Source organism: Juglans microcarpa x Juglans regia, chromosome 8S, assembly GCF_004785595.1.
Source record: "Juglans microcarpa x Juglans regia isolate MS1-56 chromosome 8S, Jm3101_v1.0, whole genome shotgun sequence".
Lineage (NCBI taxonomy): Eukaryota > Viridiplantae > Streptophyta > Magnoliopsida > Fagales > Juglandaceae > Juglans > Juglans microcarpa x Juglans regia.
This window is the reverse complement of record NC_054609.1, coordinates 11,928,107-11,948,341: the sequence shown is the minus strand read 5'-3', so window position 1 is coordinate 11,948,341 and position 20,235 is coordinate 11,928,107. Positions and strand designations below refer to the sequence as shown.

The following is a 20,235-nucleotide window of genomic DNA, read 5'->3' as shown; positions in this document are numbered from 1 at the left end:
TATTGTCCCCCTTACCACTTTAGGACTACCTTAGCCGCCCACTCACCCTTCCATTTCGGCCAGCCCTAGCCATCACTCACCAGCACATTTCGGACAACCCTAAGTTCATACTAGTGCCGTGCTTCCCATCATACTTCCAAGCCGTGCACTTCCTTCATCCATCTCCTTCATCCCAACACTCATACTAGCCTAAATACATAACCTCATATTAACCTATTGGTCACCTTGACCATCATTGGACGTGGACCAAGCAAGAGAAGAACTATGACTCGGTCACATTGAGGCAAGCTTTGGATTGGCAAGGCAAGTGTTTGGGGACTAGACCGGGGTCCCTAACAGGTTGTCAAGGCATGCCATGGGGCATGCCACGGAGCTGTCAAGGCATGCCACGGGGCTGTCAACGCAAGCCATGGGGCATGTCAGTGGGGCTATCAAGGCCTGCCATGGGGCATGCCGTGGGGCTGTCAAGGCAAGCCATGGGGCATGCCACGAGGCTATCAAGGCAAGCCGTGGGGCATGTCAGCGGGGCTGTCAAGGCATGCCATGGGGCATGCCGCGGGGCTGTCAAGGCAAGCCATGGGGCATGTCAGCCGGGCTGTCAAGGCAAGCCGTGGGGTTGTCAAGGCATGCCATGGGCCATGCCGCGAAGCTGTCAAGGCAAGCCGTGGGGCTGTCACGGCAAACCATGGGGCATGGCGGCGGGGTTGTCAAGGCATGCCACGGGGCTATCAACGCAAGCCATGGGGCATGTCAGTGGGGCTATCAAGGCATGCCATGGGGCATGCTGCAGGGCTGTCAAGGCAAGTGGTGGCGCTGTCAAGGCAAGCCATAGGGCATGTCAACGGGGTTGTCAAGGCATGTCATGGGGCATGCCACGGGTCTATCAAGGCAAGCCATGGGGTTGTCAAGGCATGCCATGGGGCATGCCGCGGGGCTGTAAAGGCAAGCAATGGGGCATGTCAGCGGGGCTGTCAAGGCAAGCCATGGGGCATGTCAGAGGGGCTGTCATGGCAAGCCGTGGGGTTGTCAAGGCATGCCATGGGGCATGCCCGGGGCATCTCAGCGAGGTAGTCACGGCAAGCCATGGGGCATGTCGGCAGGGTTGTCAAGGCATGCCACGGGGCTGTCAAGGCAAGCCATGGGGCATGACACAGGGCTATCAAGGCAAGCCGTGGGGCATGTCAGCGGGGCTGTCAAGGCTTGCCATGGGGCATGACACAGGGCTATCAAGGCAAGCCGTGGGGCATGTCAGCGGGGCTGTCAAGGGTTGCCATGGGGCATGCCGCGGGGCTGTCAAGGCAAGCCATGGGACATGTCAGCGGGGCTGTCAAGGCAAGCCGTGGGGTTGTCAAGGCATGCCATGGGGCATGCAGCGGGGCTGTCAAGCCAAGCCGTGGGGCATCTCAGCGAGGCTATCACGGCAAGCCATGGGGCATGTCGGCGGGGTTGTCAAGGCATGCCACGGGGCTGTCAAGGCAAGCCATGGGGCATGTCAGTGGGGCTATCAAGGCCTGCCATGGGGCATGCCGCGGGGCAGTCAAGGCAAGCCGTGGGGCTATCAAGGCAAGCCATGGGGCATGTCGGCGGGGCTGTCAAGGCATGCCATGGGGCTGTCAATGCAAGCCGTGGGGCATGTCAGTGGGGCTGTCAAGGAATGCCATGGGGCATGCCGCGGGGCTGTCAAGGCAAGCCATAGGGCATGTCAGCGGGGCTATCAAGGAATGCCATTGGGCATGCCACGGGGCTGTCAAGGCAAGTTGTGCGGCATGTCAGCGGGGCTATCAAGGCAAGTCGTGGGGCTGTGTTGGGGACCCCGGTCTAGTCCCTAAACACTTGGTTCGCCAATCCAATAGTAGCCTTGAAGTGACCGAGTCTAAGTCCTTCTCTTGCTTGGTTCACGTCCAAAGATGGTCAAGATGGCCAATATGCCAATGTGAGGTTGTGTATTTCGGCTAGTAGGAATGTGGAAGGTGGGGATTGGATGATGGAAGTGTAGGGTAAGAAGATGGAATGATGCACGGCAATGATGTGGATTAGGGTTTCCCGAAATTGGTAAGGAAGTTAGTGGCTAGGGTTTGTCCAAAATGGTAAGGAAGTGTGGCGGCTAGGGTTTGCCCAATATGGAAATGAGTGTGGCGGCTAGGGTTGTCCTAAATGGAAATGGAGTGTGGCGGCTAGGGTTTCCAAAGTGGGATAATGGAAGTGGCGGCTAGGGTTGCCGAAATAGGATAGTGCAGGAATTAGGAAAGTTTCCTAATTGTTTGAGTTGGAAATGGAAAGTGTTGTGGACGGTTTAGGCAACTCCCAATATGGCAATTGATGGCCGAATGGGATCCGTCTTACCAACTATTAATATTCGGCTAGGGCAACACAAGAGTTAAATCAACTTATGGAAAGTTGAATGACACCTTAGTTGGCCGAAAATGAAAATCAAATGGATTGAATAGCCGAATATAATGAAGAACACCAAGAGCAATTCAAAGACACTCAAGAACACAAGTAAGAACTCTTATGTCTTGAATAAAATAATAGAAAGAACACTAAGATAATCCAAACTTGATTCACGAGTTGCACAAGTATTGAATAACCTCATATATTGATAAACCAACTTGGATTCATGAATTGCACCAAGTTGCATGAACAAGATAATCGAACTATACTTATTCAAAGAATTGCAAAGTGTAATCCTCTTCTTGGGATCAACGAATATCACCCAACAAGCCCAAGTGCTAAGGCACCGAAAATGACCTCTCAAACAATAATGCTCTCTCTAAGAGTTTTGCCAAAAAGATGTGAATGAAATGACTAAGGGTCCTATTTATAGGTTACAACTTGGAAACCCCCAAATGGTCCCTTCAAAGTAAATAGCAATTAATTAAAGGATTAAATAAATAAAACAATAAAATAGAGCCATGGACTAAACCATGGTGTGACATGCACGGGCCCATGGTGGGCTAAGTGGTTGCATGTTGGTTGGTTGGTCCATGGCTAAGTGTTGGTTCGGCATGGTCCAAGTGGGTGGCTTGGGCGTTGGCTGCATGGCACGGGCTGGAGCCGTGCGCTGGATGGCATGCCTGGAGGGCATGCCACTGGCCTGCTCTGCATGGCACGGGCTGGAGCCGTGCGCTGGATGGCACGCCATGGGGCGTGCCACTAGCCTCGCTGGTGCGCTGCAGGATGGGCGTGGGTGTGCTGGCATGCAGCAAGGGCCCATGGTCAAGCTGATGTGCAGCAGGGGAAGCCAAGGCCATGCGGGTGTGCGGCATGGTCAGTTTGGGAGTGCGCGCGCCCGGGGGCTGGCTTGTCTGTGCGGCGCATGGATGCCCGCAGGGCCATGCGGCCCACTGATGTGCGCACGGGCCTGCGCACTGCGAAGTGCCTGGGCATGCGGCCCGCTGGGGCGCCTAGTGTTGCGCGCATGTGCGCGCTGGCCTGTGCTGCGCATGCTGCCGTGCGCCTGCTAGCCTCGCTAGCCCGCATGCTGGGCGCCCCGTAGGTGCCATCGTGCGGGCCAAGGCATGCATGCATGCTGGGCGCCCCGTGCGTGTCACCCCACGAGCCAAGGCATGGTTGTGGGCTAGCCAAGATGCATGTCCCCACCATGACTAGGACATGTGCGGCTCCTCTAGAGGCAACTCGACGTGGGGGTCTAACAATCCCCCTCTCTTTAAGTATATCCTTGCCCTCAAGGATAAATTGAGGAAATCTTGTCCTTATGTCATCATAGTCCTCCCAAGTAGCTTCTTCCTTTGGGTCTTTACCCCACTTTATCAAAACTTGCCACACACTTTTTCTCATGGTTCCTCTTGGAACCACCCTATAATTGAGAGCTTCCTTTTGTTGTAAAAGCATTCGCCCTTCATCATTAAACTTAGGTAGCTCATCCACAATGAGACTAGGGTCCCCAATCCTCTTCTTTAGTACGGTTACATGGAACACCGGGTGAAGTTTGGAACTTGGAGGAAGTTCCAATTTATAAGCCACCTCACCCAACCTTTCAAGCACCTTGAAAGGTCCATAGTACTTCTTGGCCAACTTCAAATTAAGCTTTTTCCTCAATGTTCTTTGGCCAAAGGGTTGAAGCTTCAAATACACATAGTCCCCTACTTCAAAGGAAACCATTCTTCTACCCTCATCATAATATTTCTTCATTCTTTGTTGAGCCTTGACAAGCTCCTTCTTCACCTTCACTAGGATCTCATCCCTAGTTATCAACTCATTTTCAACTTCTTCATTCTTAGCCGTGCCCCTTTCATAATTCACCAAAATAGGTGGTGCTCTCCCATAAACAACCTCAAACGGACTTCTTTGTATGGAGGCATGAAAAGAAGCGTTATACCAATATTCGGCCCAAGACAAGTACTCACCCCACTTTTTTTGTTCTTCATGGCAAAAACACCTTAAGTATTGCTCAAGTGTTCTATTAACAATCTCCGTTTGCCCATCGGTTTGTGGGTGATAAGATGAACTCGCCTTCAACTTGCTACCTTGAAGCTCAATTAATTCTTTCCAAAATGAACTCATGAAGACTCTATCTCTATCCGTGACAATGCTCTTGGGGAACCCATGTAGCTTCACCACATGATCAATAAAAGCCTTGGCCACACTCTTGGCCGAATATGGATGGGTAAGAGAAATAAAATGGCTATACTTGCTTAGCCTATCAACCACCACAAAAATTACCTCAAACCCGCCACTAATAGGTAGCCCTTCGATGAAGTCCATACTCACATCTTCCCAAATCAAATTAGGAATAGGCAATGGTTGCAACAAACCGGATGGTGGTCTTGTCTCATACTTAGACTTTTGGCACACATCACATTCTGCCACAAGTTTCTTCACGGCCTTCTTTATCCCTTCCCAATAGAAAAAATGCTTGACTCTTATATAAGTTCTCAACCACCCGGAGTGGCCTCCCTCTTTACTATTGTGGAAGTGATCAAGAATCTCCCTTCTCAAATTCGGCACATTAGGGACATACACATAGTTCTTGTAGTAGATTAGGCCCTCTTTCAACTTGAAACCGATTACCCCATCACCTTGAGCTTCTAAAAGCTCTACAATCTCAATGGCTCTCGCATTGGTTGCCTCACGGATCTTGTCCCATATCCTCCATTCGGCCCCACTCAAGGCCATCAAGCTATCATCATTCTCTTCATGTACTTGCCACAATGTTGAGCTTCCCTCTTTTCTACTAAGTGCATCCGCAACTTTGTTCTCTTTTCCGGGTTGATACACAATGTCATACTCAAATCCCAACAACTTGACAAGAAACTTTTGTTGTTCCGGAGTTACTATTTTTTTTGTTGCAACAAGTGTCTCAAGGCTTGTTGATCCATGATTATAGTGAACTTCCTTCCCAACAAAAACGGCCTCCACACCTTCACGGCATGAACAACCGCAAGCATCTCCCTTGCATAAGTACTCCATGCTTTCTTCATAGGTCCAAGGGCTTTGGAAATAAAAGCTATTGGCCTTTTTTCTTGGACCAAAACAGCCCCTATTCCATCCCCACTTGCATCGGTGTACACTTCAAAGATCTTCTCAAAATTAGGTAAGGCCAATACGGGAGTAGTGGTCATGGCTCTTTTCAATTCCTCAAAAGCCTCTCTTGCCCCTTGGGTCCATGCAAAATTATCCTTCTTCAACAAGGAAGTGAGTGGCTTAGCAATAAGCCCATAGTTCTTCACAAACCGCCTATAGTAGCCGGTTAGTCCCAAGAAACCTCTCAAGGCCGAAACATCATTGGGCAATGGCCAATCAACCATGGCCTATATCTTCCTTTGATCCACCTTGACTCCTTCACCCGAAATGAAATGCCCCAAGTACTCAAGCTCTTTTTCCATGAAAGCACATTTAGATACTTTGATGAAAATATGATGCTCCTCAAGAATCTTCATCACCACCTTCAAATGCAACTTGTGGTCTTCAATGTTCTTGGAATATACCAAGATATCATCAAAGAAAACCAAAACAAATTTTCTCAACAAGGGCTTGAAAATGGTGTTCATGGCGGCTTGGAATGTGGAAGGTGCATTACACAATCCAAACTGCATCACAAGGTATTCATAGTGTCCATTATGAGTTCTAAAGGCCGTCTTGTGCACATCTCTTTCTTTCATACGGATTTGGTGGTAACCCGCCCTCAAGTCAAGTTTAGAAAAGATGCTAGCGCCGTGCAACTCATCCAACATTTCATCAACGGTAGGTATAGGGAACCTATCCTTGATGGTGGCTTCATTCAAAGCCCTATAATCCGTGCAAAATCTCCAAGTACCATCCTTCTTTCTCACCAATAGGACCGGTGAAGAAAAAGGACTATTGCTAGGCCTTATCAAGCCTCCTTTCAACATTTCTTCCACTTGCCTCTCTATCTCTTCCTTTTGAAAATAAGCATACCGGTATGGAGGAACATTCACCGGTTTGCCCTCATTTTCCAAGGCAATGGAATGATCAAAAACTCTAGAAGGTGGCAAGGTAGTTGGCACCTCTAGAACTCCCTTGTGGTCCCTCAAGACTTCTTGGACCTCCACGGGCAGCAAGGACAAGTCATCCCTCTTGCTCCCGTCTTCACTTTTCTCAACCTCCAAAAGTGCCTCTTGCTTTGCTAGAATAATGGCAAAGCATCTAGCTCCACCTTTACACAATTTCTGAAACATCATGGCCTCACAAGACCTCACCTCCTTGGAGGTCAAAGCTGTCCATAACTTCTTTTTGGATCCAATCCAAAACTCTATAGTCATCTTCTCATAATCATTAATAACTTTGCCAATGCCTTTGAGCCATGCATTGCCCAAGACGACATCAAGTCCCACTAGTGACAAAACATGCAAGTCCGCCACAATTCGTAATCCTTGGACATTCATTTTAACTTCTTTCACAAGGCCCTCACACCTTAACTTGTCCCCATTAGCCACTTTAACATCAAAAGGCTCAATGGTGCTCGATTTCAACCCCACCTTGGTGACAATGTTGGAGTTGATGAAGTTATGTGTTGAGCCACTATCCACCAACAAAGTGACTTCAAATTTCCCAATCCATGCCATGACCCTCATGGAAGTGGGTCTTTGTACTCCGGACATAGCATTGAGTGATAATTCGGCATCTTCTTCCTCCCCACTAGGTTCGGCCTCCTCTTGTTCGGACTCATCATGTGAAGACTCTTCATTCTCTTCTTCTTCAATCAACACATAGGCCTTACCCGATTTACATGAATGTTCCTTGCTCCATTTATCTCCACATTTGAAGCAAAGGCCTTTCTTGATTCTTTCTTGGACATCCTGTCTAGAAAGTTTCTTAACCTCATAGGGCTTTGGTTTAGAAACCTCCATCTCCACCTTAGTTTTCCCAGGTGCTTTGGTTTGTAAAGTTTTTGAGGCTTTACTCCCCACATCCTTGGAAAATCTCCTCTCCATGGTACCACTTTCTTCAAGGATTTCGGCCATCCTCATTACTTCTTGGATTCTAGTGAGTTGCTTCAATTTGATCTCCTTGGCTAACCAAGGCTTCAAACCATCAATGAATGTGCCAACAAGTGCTTCTTCGGACCACCCCCTCAAAAGGGTTTGTAGTTGCCGAAATTCTTCTATGTATTGATGGACTCTTCCCTCTTGTTTTAATTTAGCCAATTGCCCATGGTGATTGATGGTGGGCGAAGGGCCAAATTGAAGCAAGAATTCTTTCTCAAAAGCGGTCCATCCCAACCTTTTCTCATCTTTTTCATATTGGTCTCTAATCCACCTCCACCACTTGCTAGCTTTACCCTCCAAATAAAAACATGCCGTGGATACCCTCTCTCTTCTTGGCACCTCATAGGTATGGAAGTAATGGTCAACTTTGTCAAGCCACTCATAGGGATCTCCCTCATTGAACTTAGGAAAGTCTACCTTGGGTCTCCGGTCATTAGCCCGGTTTCCTCTTCTTTCCTCATGATACTCTTCTTCAAACCTTCTCCCATGATGACCACTATTTCTATCATAGTGGTTGTGCCTTCTCTCTTCACGCCGATCATGGCCATATGGCCTCTCTTCTTCATGAGCATTCTCGACCTCATGGCCTTCTTCATATCTAGGTACCTCGTACCTTATGTCTTGTGGTCTTGCCCTCATGCTTGGACTCCCATGGTGACTTCCACCATGAATCCATCTCTCCACGGCTAGGTTGCCTTGCTCCACTCGTCCTCCTCTTCTCACTTCCACCCTTGGTGGCTCACGCATCACATCATGCATAGATTCGGACACACTAGTTTCAACTCCATCTACAAAAGCATCATGCCTTTGTCCATTTGTTTCTTGACTTGGAGCTTGACTTTCAACAAGTCTTCTTTCTATTCTTTCAATGCGTTTCTCTTCTCATGGCTTCCATGGTCCTTTTTTGTTCTTCACTATCACGGGTGGTGATATTCAAGGCCATCCTAAGTTCGGCCATTGTAGTGTTGACCTCACTCAAGATGTCCAAGACTTTTGTGTTGTGGTCTTCTAACTTCTCAATTCAATCCCAGTTGGAAATCTTCTTCCCTTCGGCCTCTTGGTTACTTGTAGACATTGTGCTTACAAACTACTCTCTCGAACACTTGCAAACCGAGCTTTGCAAACTGAAAATTCTGGTTGAGGAAGCTTTGGACAGCAACTTGCACTCTTCTATGGCGATAGGAAGGGCTCTCAAGTCCAACCTTGAGTAGGCCACCTAAAAAGATGGACAACCCCTCTTGCACAAGCTCTTGTCCAACCTTAGATCCTCCACCTTCAAGGGTGGTCGATCCCTTCAAGAACACTACTCCGTCTTCTACCTCAACCCCCCACACTTCATTTTTTAACAATTCCAAAAACAAAAATAAATGGGATCCAACGAGGGTCTCCCCCAACAAATTCACAAAGTTTGGGTTAACGCGTCGTTTACCTCTTGGAGAAGTGAGCACTTATCAAAATTCACCAAACAAGAATCCTCTCAATGAAAGCACCATAAATCTTAGGGACCCCGGTCTAGTCCCTAAACACTTGGTTCGCCAATCCAATAGTAGCCTTGAAGTGACCAAGTCTAAGTCCTTCTCTTGCTTGGTCCACGTCCAAAGATGGTCAAGATGACCAATATGCCAATGTGAGGTTGTGTATTTCGGCTAGTAGGAATGTGGAAGGTGGGGATTGGATGATGGAAGTGTAGGGTAGGAAGATGGAATGATGCACGACAATGATGTGGATTAGGGTTTCCCGAAATGGGTATGGAAGTTGACGGCTAGGGTTTGTCCAAAATGGTAAGGAAGTGTGGCGGCTAGGGTTTGCCCAATATGGAAATGAGTGTGGCGGCTAGGGTTGTCCTAAATGGAAATGGAGTGTGGCGGCTAGGGTTTCCAAAGTGGGATAATGGAAGTGGCGGCTAGGGTTGCCGAAATAGGATAGTGCAGGAATTAGGAAAGTTTCCTAATTGTTTGAGCTGGAAATGGAAAGTGTTGTGGACGGTTTAGGCAACTCCCAATATGGCAATTGATGGCCGAATGGGATTTGTCTTACCAACTATTAATATTCGGCTAGGGCAACACAAGAGTTAAAACAACTTATGGAAAGTTGAATAACACCTTAGTTGGCCGAAAATGAAAATCAAATGGATTGAATAGCCGAATATAATGAAGAACATCAAGAGCAATTCAAAGACACTCAAGAACACAAGTAAGAACTCTTATGTCTTGAATAAAATAAAAGAAAGAACACTAAGATAATCCAAACTTGATTCACGAGTTGCACAAGTATTGAATAATCTCATATATTGATAAACCAACTTGGATTCATGAATTGCACCAAGTTGCATGAACAAGATAATCGAATTACACTTATTCAAAGAATTGCAAAGTGTAATCCTCTTCTTGGGATCAACGAATATCACCCAACAAGCCCAAGTGCTAAGGCACTGAAAATGACCTCTCAAACAATAATGCTCTCTCTAAGAGTTTTGCCAAAAAGATGTGAATGAAATGACTAAGGGTCCTATTTATAGGTTACAACATGGAAACCCCCAAATAGTCCCTTGAAAGTAAATAGCAATTAATTAAAGGATTAAATAAATAAAACAATAAAATAGAGTCATGGACTAAACCATGGTGTGACATGCACGGGCCCATGGTGGGCTAAGTGGTTGCATGTTGGTTGGTTGGTCCATGGCTAAGTGTTGGTTCGGCATGGTCCAAGTCGGTGGCTTGGGCATTGGCTGCATGGCACGGGCTGGAGCCGTGCGCTGGATGGCATGCCTGGAGGGCATGCCACTGGCCTGCTCTGCATGGCACGGGCTGGAGCCGTGCGCTGGATGGCACGCCATGGGGCGTGCCACTAGCCTCGCTGGGGCGCTGCAGGATGGGCGTGGGTGTGCTGGCATGCGGCAAGGGCCCATGGTCAAGCTGATGTGCGGCAGGGGAAGCCAAGGCCATGCGGGTGTGCGGCATGGTCAGTTTGGGAATGCGCGCGCGCGGGGGCTGGCTTGCCTGTGCGGCGCATGGATGCCCGCAGGGCCATGCGGCCCACTGATGTGCGCACGGGCCTGCGCACTGCGAAGTGCCTGGGCATGCGGCCTGCTGGGCGCCTGGTGCACCGCGCATGTGCGCGCCGGCCTGTGCTGCGCGCCTGTGCACGCTGGCTTGTGCTGCGCATGCTGCCATGCGCCTGCTAGCCTCGCTAGCCGGCATGCTGGGCGCCCCGTGGGTGCCATCGCGCGGGCCAAGGCATGCATGCATGCTGGGCGCCCCGTGCGTGTCACCCCACGAGCCAAGGCATGGTTGTGGGCTAGCCAAGGTGCATGTCCCCACCATGACTAGGGCATGTGCGGCTCCTCTAGAGGCAACTAGACGTGGGGGTCTAACCCAACCCCACGGCTTGCCTTGACAGCCCCGCTAACATTCCCCATGGCTTGCCTTGACAGCCTGTTAGACCCCCACGTCGAGTTGCCTTTAGAGGAGCCGCACATGCCCTAGTCATGGTGGGGACATGCACCTTGGCTAGCCCACAACCATGCCTTGGCTCGTGGGGTGACACGCACGGGGCGCCCAGTATGCATGCATGCCTTGGCCCGCGCGATGGCACCCACGGGGCAACCAGAATGCAGGCTAGCTAGGCTTGCAGGCGCATGGCAGCATGCCCAGCACAAGCCAGCGCGCACAGGCCAGCGCACACATGCGCGCAGCACCAGGCGCCCCAGCGGTCCGCAAGCCCAGGCACTTCGCAGTGCGTAGGCCCGTGCGCACATCAGTGGGCCGCATGGCCCTGCGGGCATCCATGCGCCGCACAGGCAAGCCAGCCCCCTCGCGCGCGCACTCCTAGACTGACCATGCCGCACACCCGCATGGCCTTGGCTTCCCCTGCCGCACATCAGCTTGACCATGGGCCCTTGCCGCATGCCAGCACACCCACGCCCATCCTGCAGCGCCCCAGCGAGGCTAGTGGCACGCCCCATGGCGTGCCATCCAGCGCACGGCTCCAGCCCGTGCCATGCAGAGCAGGCCAGTGGCATGCCCTCCAGCGCACGGCTCCAGCCCGTGCCATGCAGCCAATGCCCAAGCCACCCACTTGGACCATGCCGAACCAACACTTAGCCATGGACCAACCAACCAACATGCAACCACTTAGCCCACCATGGGCCCGTGCATGTCACACCATGGTTTAGTCCATTGCTCTATTTTATTGTTTTATTTATTTAATCCTTTAATTAATTGCTATTTACTTTCAAGGGACCATTTGGGGGTTTCCAAGTTGTAACCTATAAATAGGACCCTTAGTCATTTCATTCACATCTTTTTGGCAAAACTCTTAGAGAGAGTATTATTGTTTGAGAGGTCATTTTCGGTGCCTTAGCACTTGGGCTTGTTGGGTGATATTCGTTGATCCGAAGAAGAGGATTACACTTTGCAATTCTTTGAATAAGTCTAGTTCGATTATCTTGTTCATGCAACTTGGTGCAATTCATGAATCCAAGTTGGTTTATCATTATATGAGGTTATTCAATACTTGTGCAACTCGTGAATCAAGTTTGGATTATCTTAGTGTTCTTTCTTTTATTTTATTCAAGACATAAGAGTTCTTACTTGTGTTCTTGAGTGTCTTTGAATTGCTCTTGATGTTCTTCATTATATTCGGCTATTCAATCCATTTGATTTTCATTTTCGGCCAACTAAGGTGTTATTCAACTTTCCATAAGTTGATTTAACTCTTGTGTTGCCCTAGCCGAATATTAATAGTTGGTAAGACAAATCCCATTCGGCCATCAATTGCCATATTGGGAGTTGCCTAAACCGTCCACAACACTTTCCATTTCCAGCTCAAACAATTAGGAAACTTTCCTAATTCCTGCACTATCCTATTTCGGTAACCCTAGCCGCCACTTCCATTATCCCACTTTGGAAACCCTAGCCGCCACACTCCATTTCCATTTAGGACAACCCTAGCCGCCACACTCATTTCCATATTGGGCAAACCCTAGCCGCCACACTTCCTTACCATTTTGGACAAACCCTAGCCGCCAACTTCCTTACCCATTTCGAGAAACCCTAATCCACATCATTGCCGTGCATCATTCCATCTTCCTACCCTACACTTCCATCATCCAATCCCCACCTTCCACATTCCTACTAGCCGAAATACACAACCTCACATTGGCATATTGGTCATCTTGACCATATTTGGACGTGGACCAAGCAAGAGAAGGACTTAGACTCGGTCACTTCAAGGCTACTATTTGATTGGCGAACCAAGTGTTTAGGGACTAGACCAGGGTCCCTAACAAGTTGTCAAGGTATGCCATGGGGCATGCCGCGGGGGTGTCACGGCATGCCGTGGGGCATCTCAACGGGGCTGTCAAGGCATGTCATGGAGCATGCCGCGGGGCTGTCAAGGCAAGCCGTGGGGCTGTCAAGGCAAGCAATGGGGCATGTCAGCTGGGCTGTCAAGGCAAGCCGTGGGGCTGTCATGGCATGCCATGGGGCATGTCAACGGGGCTGTCAAGGCATGCCACGGGGCTGTCAAGGTAAGTCGTGGGGCTGTCATGGCAAGCCGTGGGGCTGTCAAGGCATGCCATGGGGCATGCCGCGGGGCTGTCAAGGCAAGCTATGGGGCATCTCAGCGGGTCTGTCAAGGCATGCCATGGGGCATGCCACGAGGCGTTCAAGGCAAGCTGTGGGGCTGTCAAGGCAAGCAATGGGGCATGTCAGCGGGGCTGTCAAGGCAAACCGTGGGGTTATCATGGCAAGCCATGGGGCATGTTAGCGGGACTGTCGAGGCAAGGCATGGCCTTGTCCGAGGCATGCCATGGGGCTGTCGAGGCATGTCATGGGCACCGTCGAGACAATATCGGCTGGGTTGTCAAGGCAGCAACGGCGGGGCACGCAGGCAACCACGACGTGCATGCTTGTCGGGGCATGTCGTGGGGGGCGTCGAGGCATTTCAGCGGGGGGGGGGGGGGGGGGGGGGGGGGGGGGGGGGGGAGGGGGGGCACCCAGGCAGCCACGTTCGCGTGCACTCCGAGGGAGCACGTCATGCACCGATTTTGGACAAGTCCTTGTTGCTAGCCTCACCTAGGAAATCGTGGAAGGTGATGTGGTTTGAGGGGGAGGGACGAATCGAAGCGACACAGGGCTGAATCTCAGTGGATCGTGGCAGCAAGGCCACTCTGCCACAGTTTTTTATATTTATTTATTTTACTTAATTATTAAGAAATTGACTAACAGTGAAATTGTGTTTTTTTTTTCTTAATAACTAAAGAAGTTAAAATAATGTTGAAAAAAAAAACAACTAATTACCCACCAGAAGGCCAAGTAGCATTTTCCTATTAGTAATATTCTTTTACCGATAAACAATAAAAAAAATATATATATATGATCATAAGCAAACTTGCCAGCAAAATAAAAAAGGATTAGAACATGGTAAAATAATTTATAAAAGTGATCAATTGTAATTGGTGTGTTACTTGGGCATGTGTTTTTCGCAGAAGTAATGCATGTGTTTCTGTACAAAAATGCAAAACAATGGTTAATGCATATCTTGAAAAATAAGATGTTGTCGAATAAGTTAAAACAAGGAGTTGTAGAGGTTTTTTAGAATTAGTTCAATACCTCTAATGTACAATTTTTTTTTTTTTTTTTTTTTTATTTCAGGTCATATAATCATGTTTACTGAATGCGTATAAAATACAGAAGATCAAGACGTCCCTAATAATGATCATGTGCAGTTTAAACCACCCACACATCACGACATTCCTAATAATGATCATGTGCAGTTCAAAATCATCTTGGAGAAGACTATTTCCGATGATATATTACTGCCACAAATAATATCACCGAAAAAGACCATAAATTTTCTATTGTTTGGGTGTAAAATTTTTGTTGACATTTAAAGTCGCCGCTAAAAAGAGGTTTTGCAGCTATACATTACCTTTGCAAATAATATTGCCAAAAAAGACCTTAAATTTACTATTGTTTGGGTGTAAAAGTTTCATCAGCATTTAAGTTCGCAGCAAAAAAGAATCTTTCCGGCGACATATTGTCACTAAAAATAATATCGCAGGAAAATATCATGGGTCTAATACTGTTTGGGTGCAAAATTTATGTCGGCATTTAAAGTCGCCACTTCTATATTTTGCTTGTTGATACGTTTCGGTGTTGCGATTTTTGGTAAGCTCTCGTTCATTCTTTGATAGTACATTGCATCTCCAAAGCCTTGTTTCTATCATGTTCTTGGTTTTCTCTTTTTTTTCTCGTCGATTCTTTGGCTTGGTTGCTTGGTTGTCTTCTCCTTATTCTTCTTCTTTTTCAATACGACCTCGAGACTTTGCGATCAGACCGGTCTGCCTCGAAACCATCCATTTCCTCATTGTCACCAGCTCCCTTAGAAATCGAGTTTGGAGTTAGTTTTTGGGTCTTGTTTCATCTCCTCTCACTGAGGTAATTGCTATAATTGCGAGAAGGTTCGCATTCTCATCTGCTTTGAGTGAATCTCAAGTTCATTAGTGGTTGTTTTAGATATTTCCATATTGGAATTTGCAACTGAAGGGTCTTTCATTGTTTTAATTGTTGTTGCTAACGCTTGAAGTGGCTTGCTAGATTCTGAGCTCATCTTTGTTGTTGATTCTCAAATTCTGTATCGAAATTCTAGTGGTGCCAGTAAGAGTTTTAATTAGTAAATTCTTACAAGTTAATATTTATATATAATTCTTAATTTGTTAATTAAAAAATCATTTGATACAAAGTAAAGGTTTTGTGTACTTTTTTTACATGATATATTTCTTTAAACCCATGATCAACAAGCTTCATAAAATGATTGATGATAAAGATCGGAGAATTAAATTAATAAACTGAAAATTTGATTTTTAGTACCATCATTTATTAGTGTTAATTTATCCATCTATCAAGTGTGAAAATCTTCTTTTTTAAATTATTGTTGTTTCATACATGAGATCAGTTGTCTAGGCAGGTTTTGCCTAATTTCATGTAAACTCTATCCTTGTCTTTTATTAAAAGTAATTTTCATGCCAGGATAATAGTTTCACCATTTTGGATGTAGTTAAATTTAGCAAAGTGGTTCTTTGGCTGTGCGAACTGTTAAGCACAACTAGTAGCAATCCATTCGATGCATTCATAATGAGGCTTGAAGTTCTAATATGGATTTTTTGTAGAAAATGATGAAGTGGGTATAGAATTTTTTTGTAACAGAATGTCACCGACTTCTTTTTCTTGGATTTTTTCTTCTGTTGGTGTTAGTTTTCTTGGAAGAAAAATGCTAGCGATCAAAAGCATTTTCCTATTAGTAACATTCTTTTATCGATAAACAATAAAAATATATATATATGATCAGAAGCAAACATGTCAACAAAATAAAAAAAAAAGGATTAGAATATGATAGAATAATATATAAAAGTGATCAATTGTAGTTGGTGTGCTACTTTGGTTGTTCCTTTGGCAAAAGTAGTGCATGTGTTTCTGCACAAAAATGTAAAACAATGGTTAATGCACACCTTGGGAATTAAGATGATGTCGAATAAGCTAAAAGGAGTTGGAGAGATTTTTCAGAATTAGTTCAATACTTTTGATTGTTTTTGGTCGATTCATTTTTGTTTTCTGAAAAAAGTATGACTTTAATTCTTTTGGTTTGTATGTCATCATGTTAGTGTGTTGATCTGTGTATTTTTCCTTTTGGAACTATTTCTTTTCCCCCGCCCTTTTGTGTCGGTCGTTTTTATGTGGATTCTATTTTTGTATATCTACGGATATTTTATCATAGCTATCTTATCATTCTTCTTTAAAAAAAAATCTTAAGAATTGGACTTAACCAAACATGACTAAATTTGTTTATACTATTTGGGTTGATGAACCTATCATTTTTATTTTTATTTTTTTTTTTGGTTTGTCAAAATTGTGAAGTATTTGCAACCCATGATGGTAAAATACTATTCTTAGTAATAAATCACAATATTTTCTAATGTTAACATGGCATCTTAGTAAGAAAATCCTATTCTTCTTGAAACCTACACTAATTGGCATATTTCAGGACTGGTCAAGACACCTTATGATGACACTCCCTAGTTAATAACAGGTTTTTATGGCCACCCTAACACTGCCAAAAGGAGTGCAACCTGGCATCTCCTTAAAACTCTAACCCCTTCAAGGAATGTGCCTTGGTTGTGTTTCAGGGACTTTAATGAGATCATAAGTCTTGATGAAAAATTTGATGTAACTTTCCGACCTTACAGAGAGATATAAGATTTTAGGAAGACTTTAGAACATTGTGACCTGAATGACCTTGGTTATGATGGAGACAGATATACATGGGCTAATAATAGAGAGAGAGAGAGAGAGAGTCTTTCACAAAAGAAAGATTAGATAGAGCTCTAAGAAACTCTATTTGGGTTGAAAAGTTTGAAGACCAATCTGTACATTGAAGACCAATATGTACATCATCTAGCAACATCCACCTCAGACCACAGGCCCATCCTGATCCAAATCCAAAAACAATTTATTAGGGAGAAAAAAATGAAGAGTTTTCAGGTATGAAGCCAATTGGAGTAACAAGGAGGGTTGTGAAGCTTTGATCAAACGAGCCTGGGATTGCCATCTAGGACAGTCAGACTCTTTACACAACACCCTTCTTAGCCTAAGAAATTGCCAAGAGGGTATGAAAAAATGGAGCAGGGATCTCAACAAAAACCAAGGGGAAATCTTGAAAGCCAAATCCGATCCGCTTCACCAACTGAAAGATTCAAATGAGGGTCAATTATATGATGAGATTCGAGTCCTACAAAGAGAAGTGGATCTTCTACTTGAAGCAGAAAACACAAAATGGCAACAAAGAGCCAAACAAAATTGGCTAGGAGAGGGAGACAAGAATACAGCTTTCTTCCACAATTATGCAAGTCAAAGAAGGAAACGTAATACCATCACCAAGATCAGAGATGAATCTGCACATGAGTTTACAAGTCAGAAAGAAATAAGCCAACTCTTCCAAAAAAATTTCCAAGACCTCTTCACCTCATCAAGTCCCACTGGCATTGCAGAATGCATATCACCCTTGCCCAGAAAACTCACCACAGAAATGAACCTCACCCTCTCCAAACCCTTTACAGAACTTGAAGTAAAAGAGGCTTTGTTTAGTATGAATCCACTGGGTTCTCTTGGCTCAGATGGATTCCCTGCTGTGTTTTACCAAAAAAAATTAGTCCATAGTGGGGATCAGAGTCACTCAAGCAGCACTTGATGCACTAAATGGTGGAAAATGGACTAGTGCCCTGAATGAAACCAACATTGCTTTGATTCCCAAAAAAGTTTCCCCCTCCAAGTGACTGACTTTAGGCCCATTAGCCTCTGCAATATGTTCTTTACAAAATCATTGCAAAGACCTTGGCCAATCAACTAAAGAGTGTCCTGACAGAGATTATATCCCCCACTCAAACAACTTTTGTCCCTGGCAAGATGATAACAGACAACATCATAGCTGCTTTTGAGTCTCTACACACTATGAAGACCAGACTAAAGGGAAGGGATGGCTTTATGGATCTTAAACTCAACATGAGTAAGGCCTATGACAAGATAGAATGGCCTTTTTTGAAATCTGTCTTGCAACAGTTTGGTTTTGATCGCAAGTGGGTGGAATTGATCATGAAATATGTAGGGACAGTTTCCTATTCTATTCTCTTGAATGGTGCTCCTCAAGATAGATTTCATCCCACGAGAGGGCTGAGGCAAGGGGATCCACTATCCCCCTATTTGTTCATAATGAGCACAGAGGTCCTCAGTTGCATGCTTAATAAGGCTGAAAGGTCTGGGATCATCACTAGGTTACCCATAATAAGAAAGAAACTTTCAATTAACCATTTGTTTTTTGCAGATGACAACCTTCTATTTCGCAAAGCTAACTCAATTGAATGGAGCAGACTATACTACCTACTTGAAGCCTATGAACTTGTCTCAGGTCAGAGACTTAACAAGGAGAAAACTTCAATTTATTTCAGCAAAAATACCAGTGAGGAGTCCAAAGGAATCATAACCAGTATTGCAGGGATACAGGGCACAAATTCATATGAAAAATACCTAGGGCTACCAGCACTCATTGGGAGATCCAGAGCCAACTCCTTCAAGTGCATTCTGGACAAGGTGCAGGCAAGAATCTCAAATTGGAAGAATAAATTCCTCTCTCAAGCAGGCAAAGAAGTACTCATCAAGACCGTCATTCAAGCCATTCCAACCTATAGCATGAGGATCTTTAAGTTACCAAGACAATTTGTCCATGAATTGAATAAAATGGTAAGGAATTTTTTGTGAGGGCAGCAATCTCAAGAAAAAAAAAGATCCATTGGGTCCATTGGAATCAATTGAAGAGGGTTAAATGCCAAGGTGGTCTAGGACTAAGGGACTTTGCCAACTTTAATTTAGCTCTCCTAGCTAAACAAGGGTGGAGAATAGTCTCCAAACCTGACTCCCTTGCTACCCAAGTGCTTAAGGAAAAGTATTTTCACCAGGGATCTTTTCTTTTAGCTAAACTAGGACATAATACTTCCTTCCTATGGCAATGCTTCTTAGCAGCTAGATCTTTGCTTACTGAAGGACTAGTTTGGAGGATAGGAGATGGTGAAACAGCTAAGATACAAAATGACAAATGGCTCCCAAGAAAGACCACCTTTGAACCTCAGAGATCACATAGTTTTCTGTAAGTCAACACAAAAGTCTCCATTCTCATTGACAGAACAGTAAACCAATGGAGAGAGGACTTGGTCACAATTATGTTCACTAAGGAGGATGCAGACATAATTAAAGCCACACCCTCAGTCCTTATCCAAAACCTGACAAATTGTATTGGAGGTGCACCACCACAGGACACTTTAGTGTTAACTGCCTACCACCTGCTCACTGACATGAAGAATCAAAAACTGGGACAACCCTCCAATCCTAGCACTTCTCAGAACCTTTGGAAAAAACTTTGGAACCCCAATATCCCAAATGCAGATAAAACTTTTCTTTGGAGAGCCTGCCTCAATGCCTTACCAACCCGAGATAACCTCATGAAGAGAAACGTCACTGCAAACCCTTACTGCCCAATATGCAAGCAACAGGCTGAATCCATTGAACATATTCTTTGAGACTGCCCCTTAGCAAGAGACATATGGGCACAGAGCACTAGGAAACTGCAGAAAGCAAGCCCATCTACCTTCATTTTGTTGAATTAGTAGAAAGCTTTATGAAGAGCCTGGACTTGGAGGAATAATGACATTTGCAATCACCTCGTGGCTAATTTGGAAAAGGAGGAATGAACTAGTGTTTAGGGGACTCTTTTCCCACCCAACCAGGATTGCCCAGCAGTCAAGCCAATTGGTGGAGGAACTATAACAGTTCATCCAGCAGAAGAAATCAGAGTTTTACATCAGCAAACAACACACTCACTAGGAAGCCCCACCTCAGGGACAACTAAAGTTGAATTGGGATGCGACTCTAGACAAAGTTTCATGTAAAGTAGAAGTGGGAGCAGTAATAAGATATTGGGAAGGAAGAGTACTAGCTACCTTAAGGATGAACCATGATCTGTACCCTGACCCTTTGACAGTTGAAGCCTATGCAGCACTACAGGCATCTATGTTCTGCAAAGCTTCTGGTTTTCAAAATTTTATCTTGGAGGAGACTCTTTGTAGGAGGTTTCAGGGCCTCAACTCAACTTCAAAGTCCATCACATATGTAGGATAGTTGACAGTAGACACAAAGGAAACTTTAAATTCATTTACCTT

At 45.7% G+C, this 20,235-nt stretch overlaps 1 protein-coding gene across 1 annotated transcript; it reads right to left on the bottom strand.

Annotated features, from left to right (window-relative positions):
- Window positions 1-5,771: 5,771 nt before the first annotated feature.
- Window positions 5,772-8,228, bottom strand: LOC121244227 (uncharacterized protein K02A2.6-like). Its single transcript, XM_041142249.1, has one exon. The coding sequence runs from the start codon at window positions 8,226-8,228 to the stop codon at window positions 5,772-5,774; it is 2,457 nt and encodes an 818-aa protein (XP_040998183.1).
- Window positions 8,229-20,235: the final 12,007 nt, after the last annotated feature.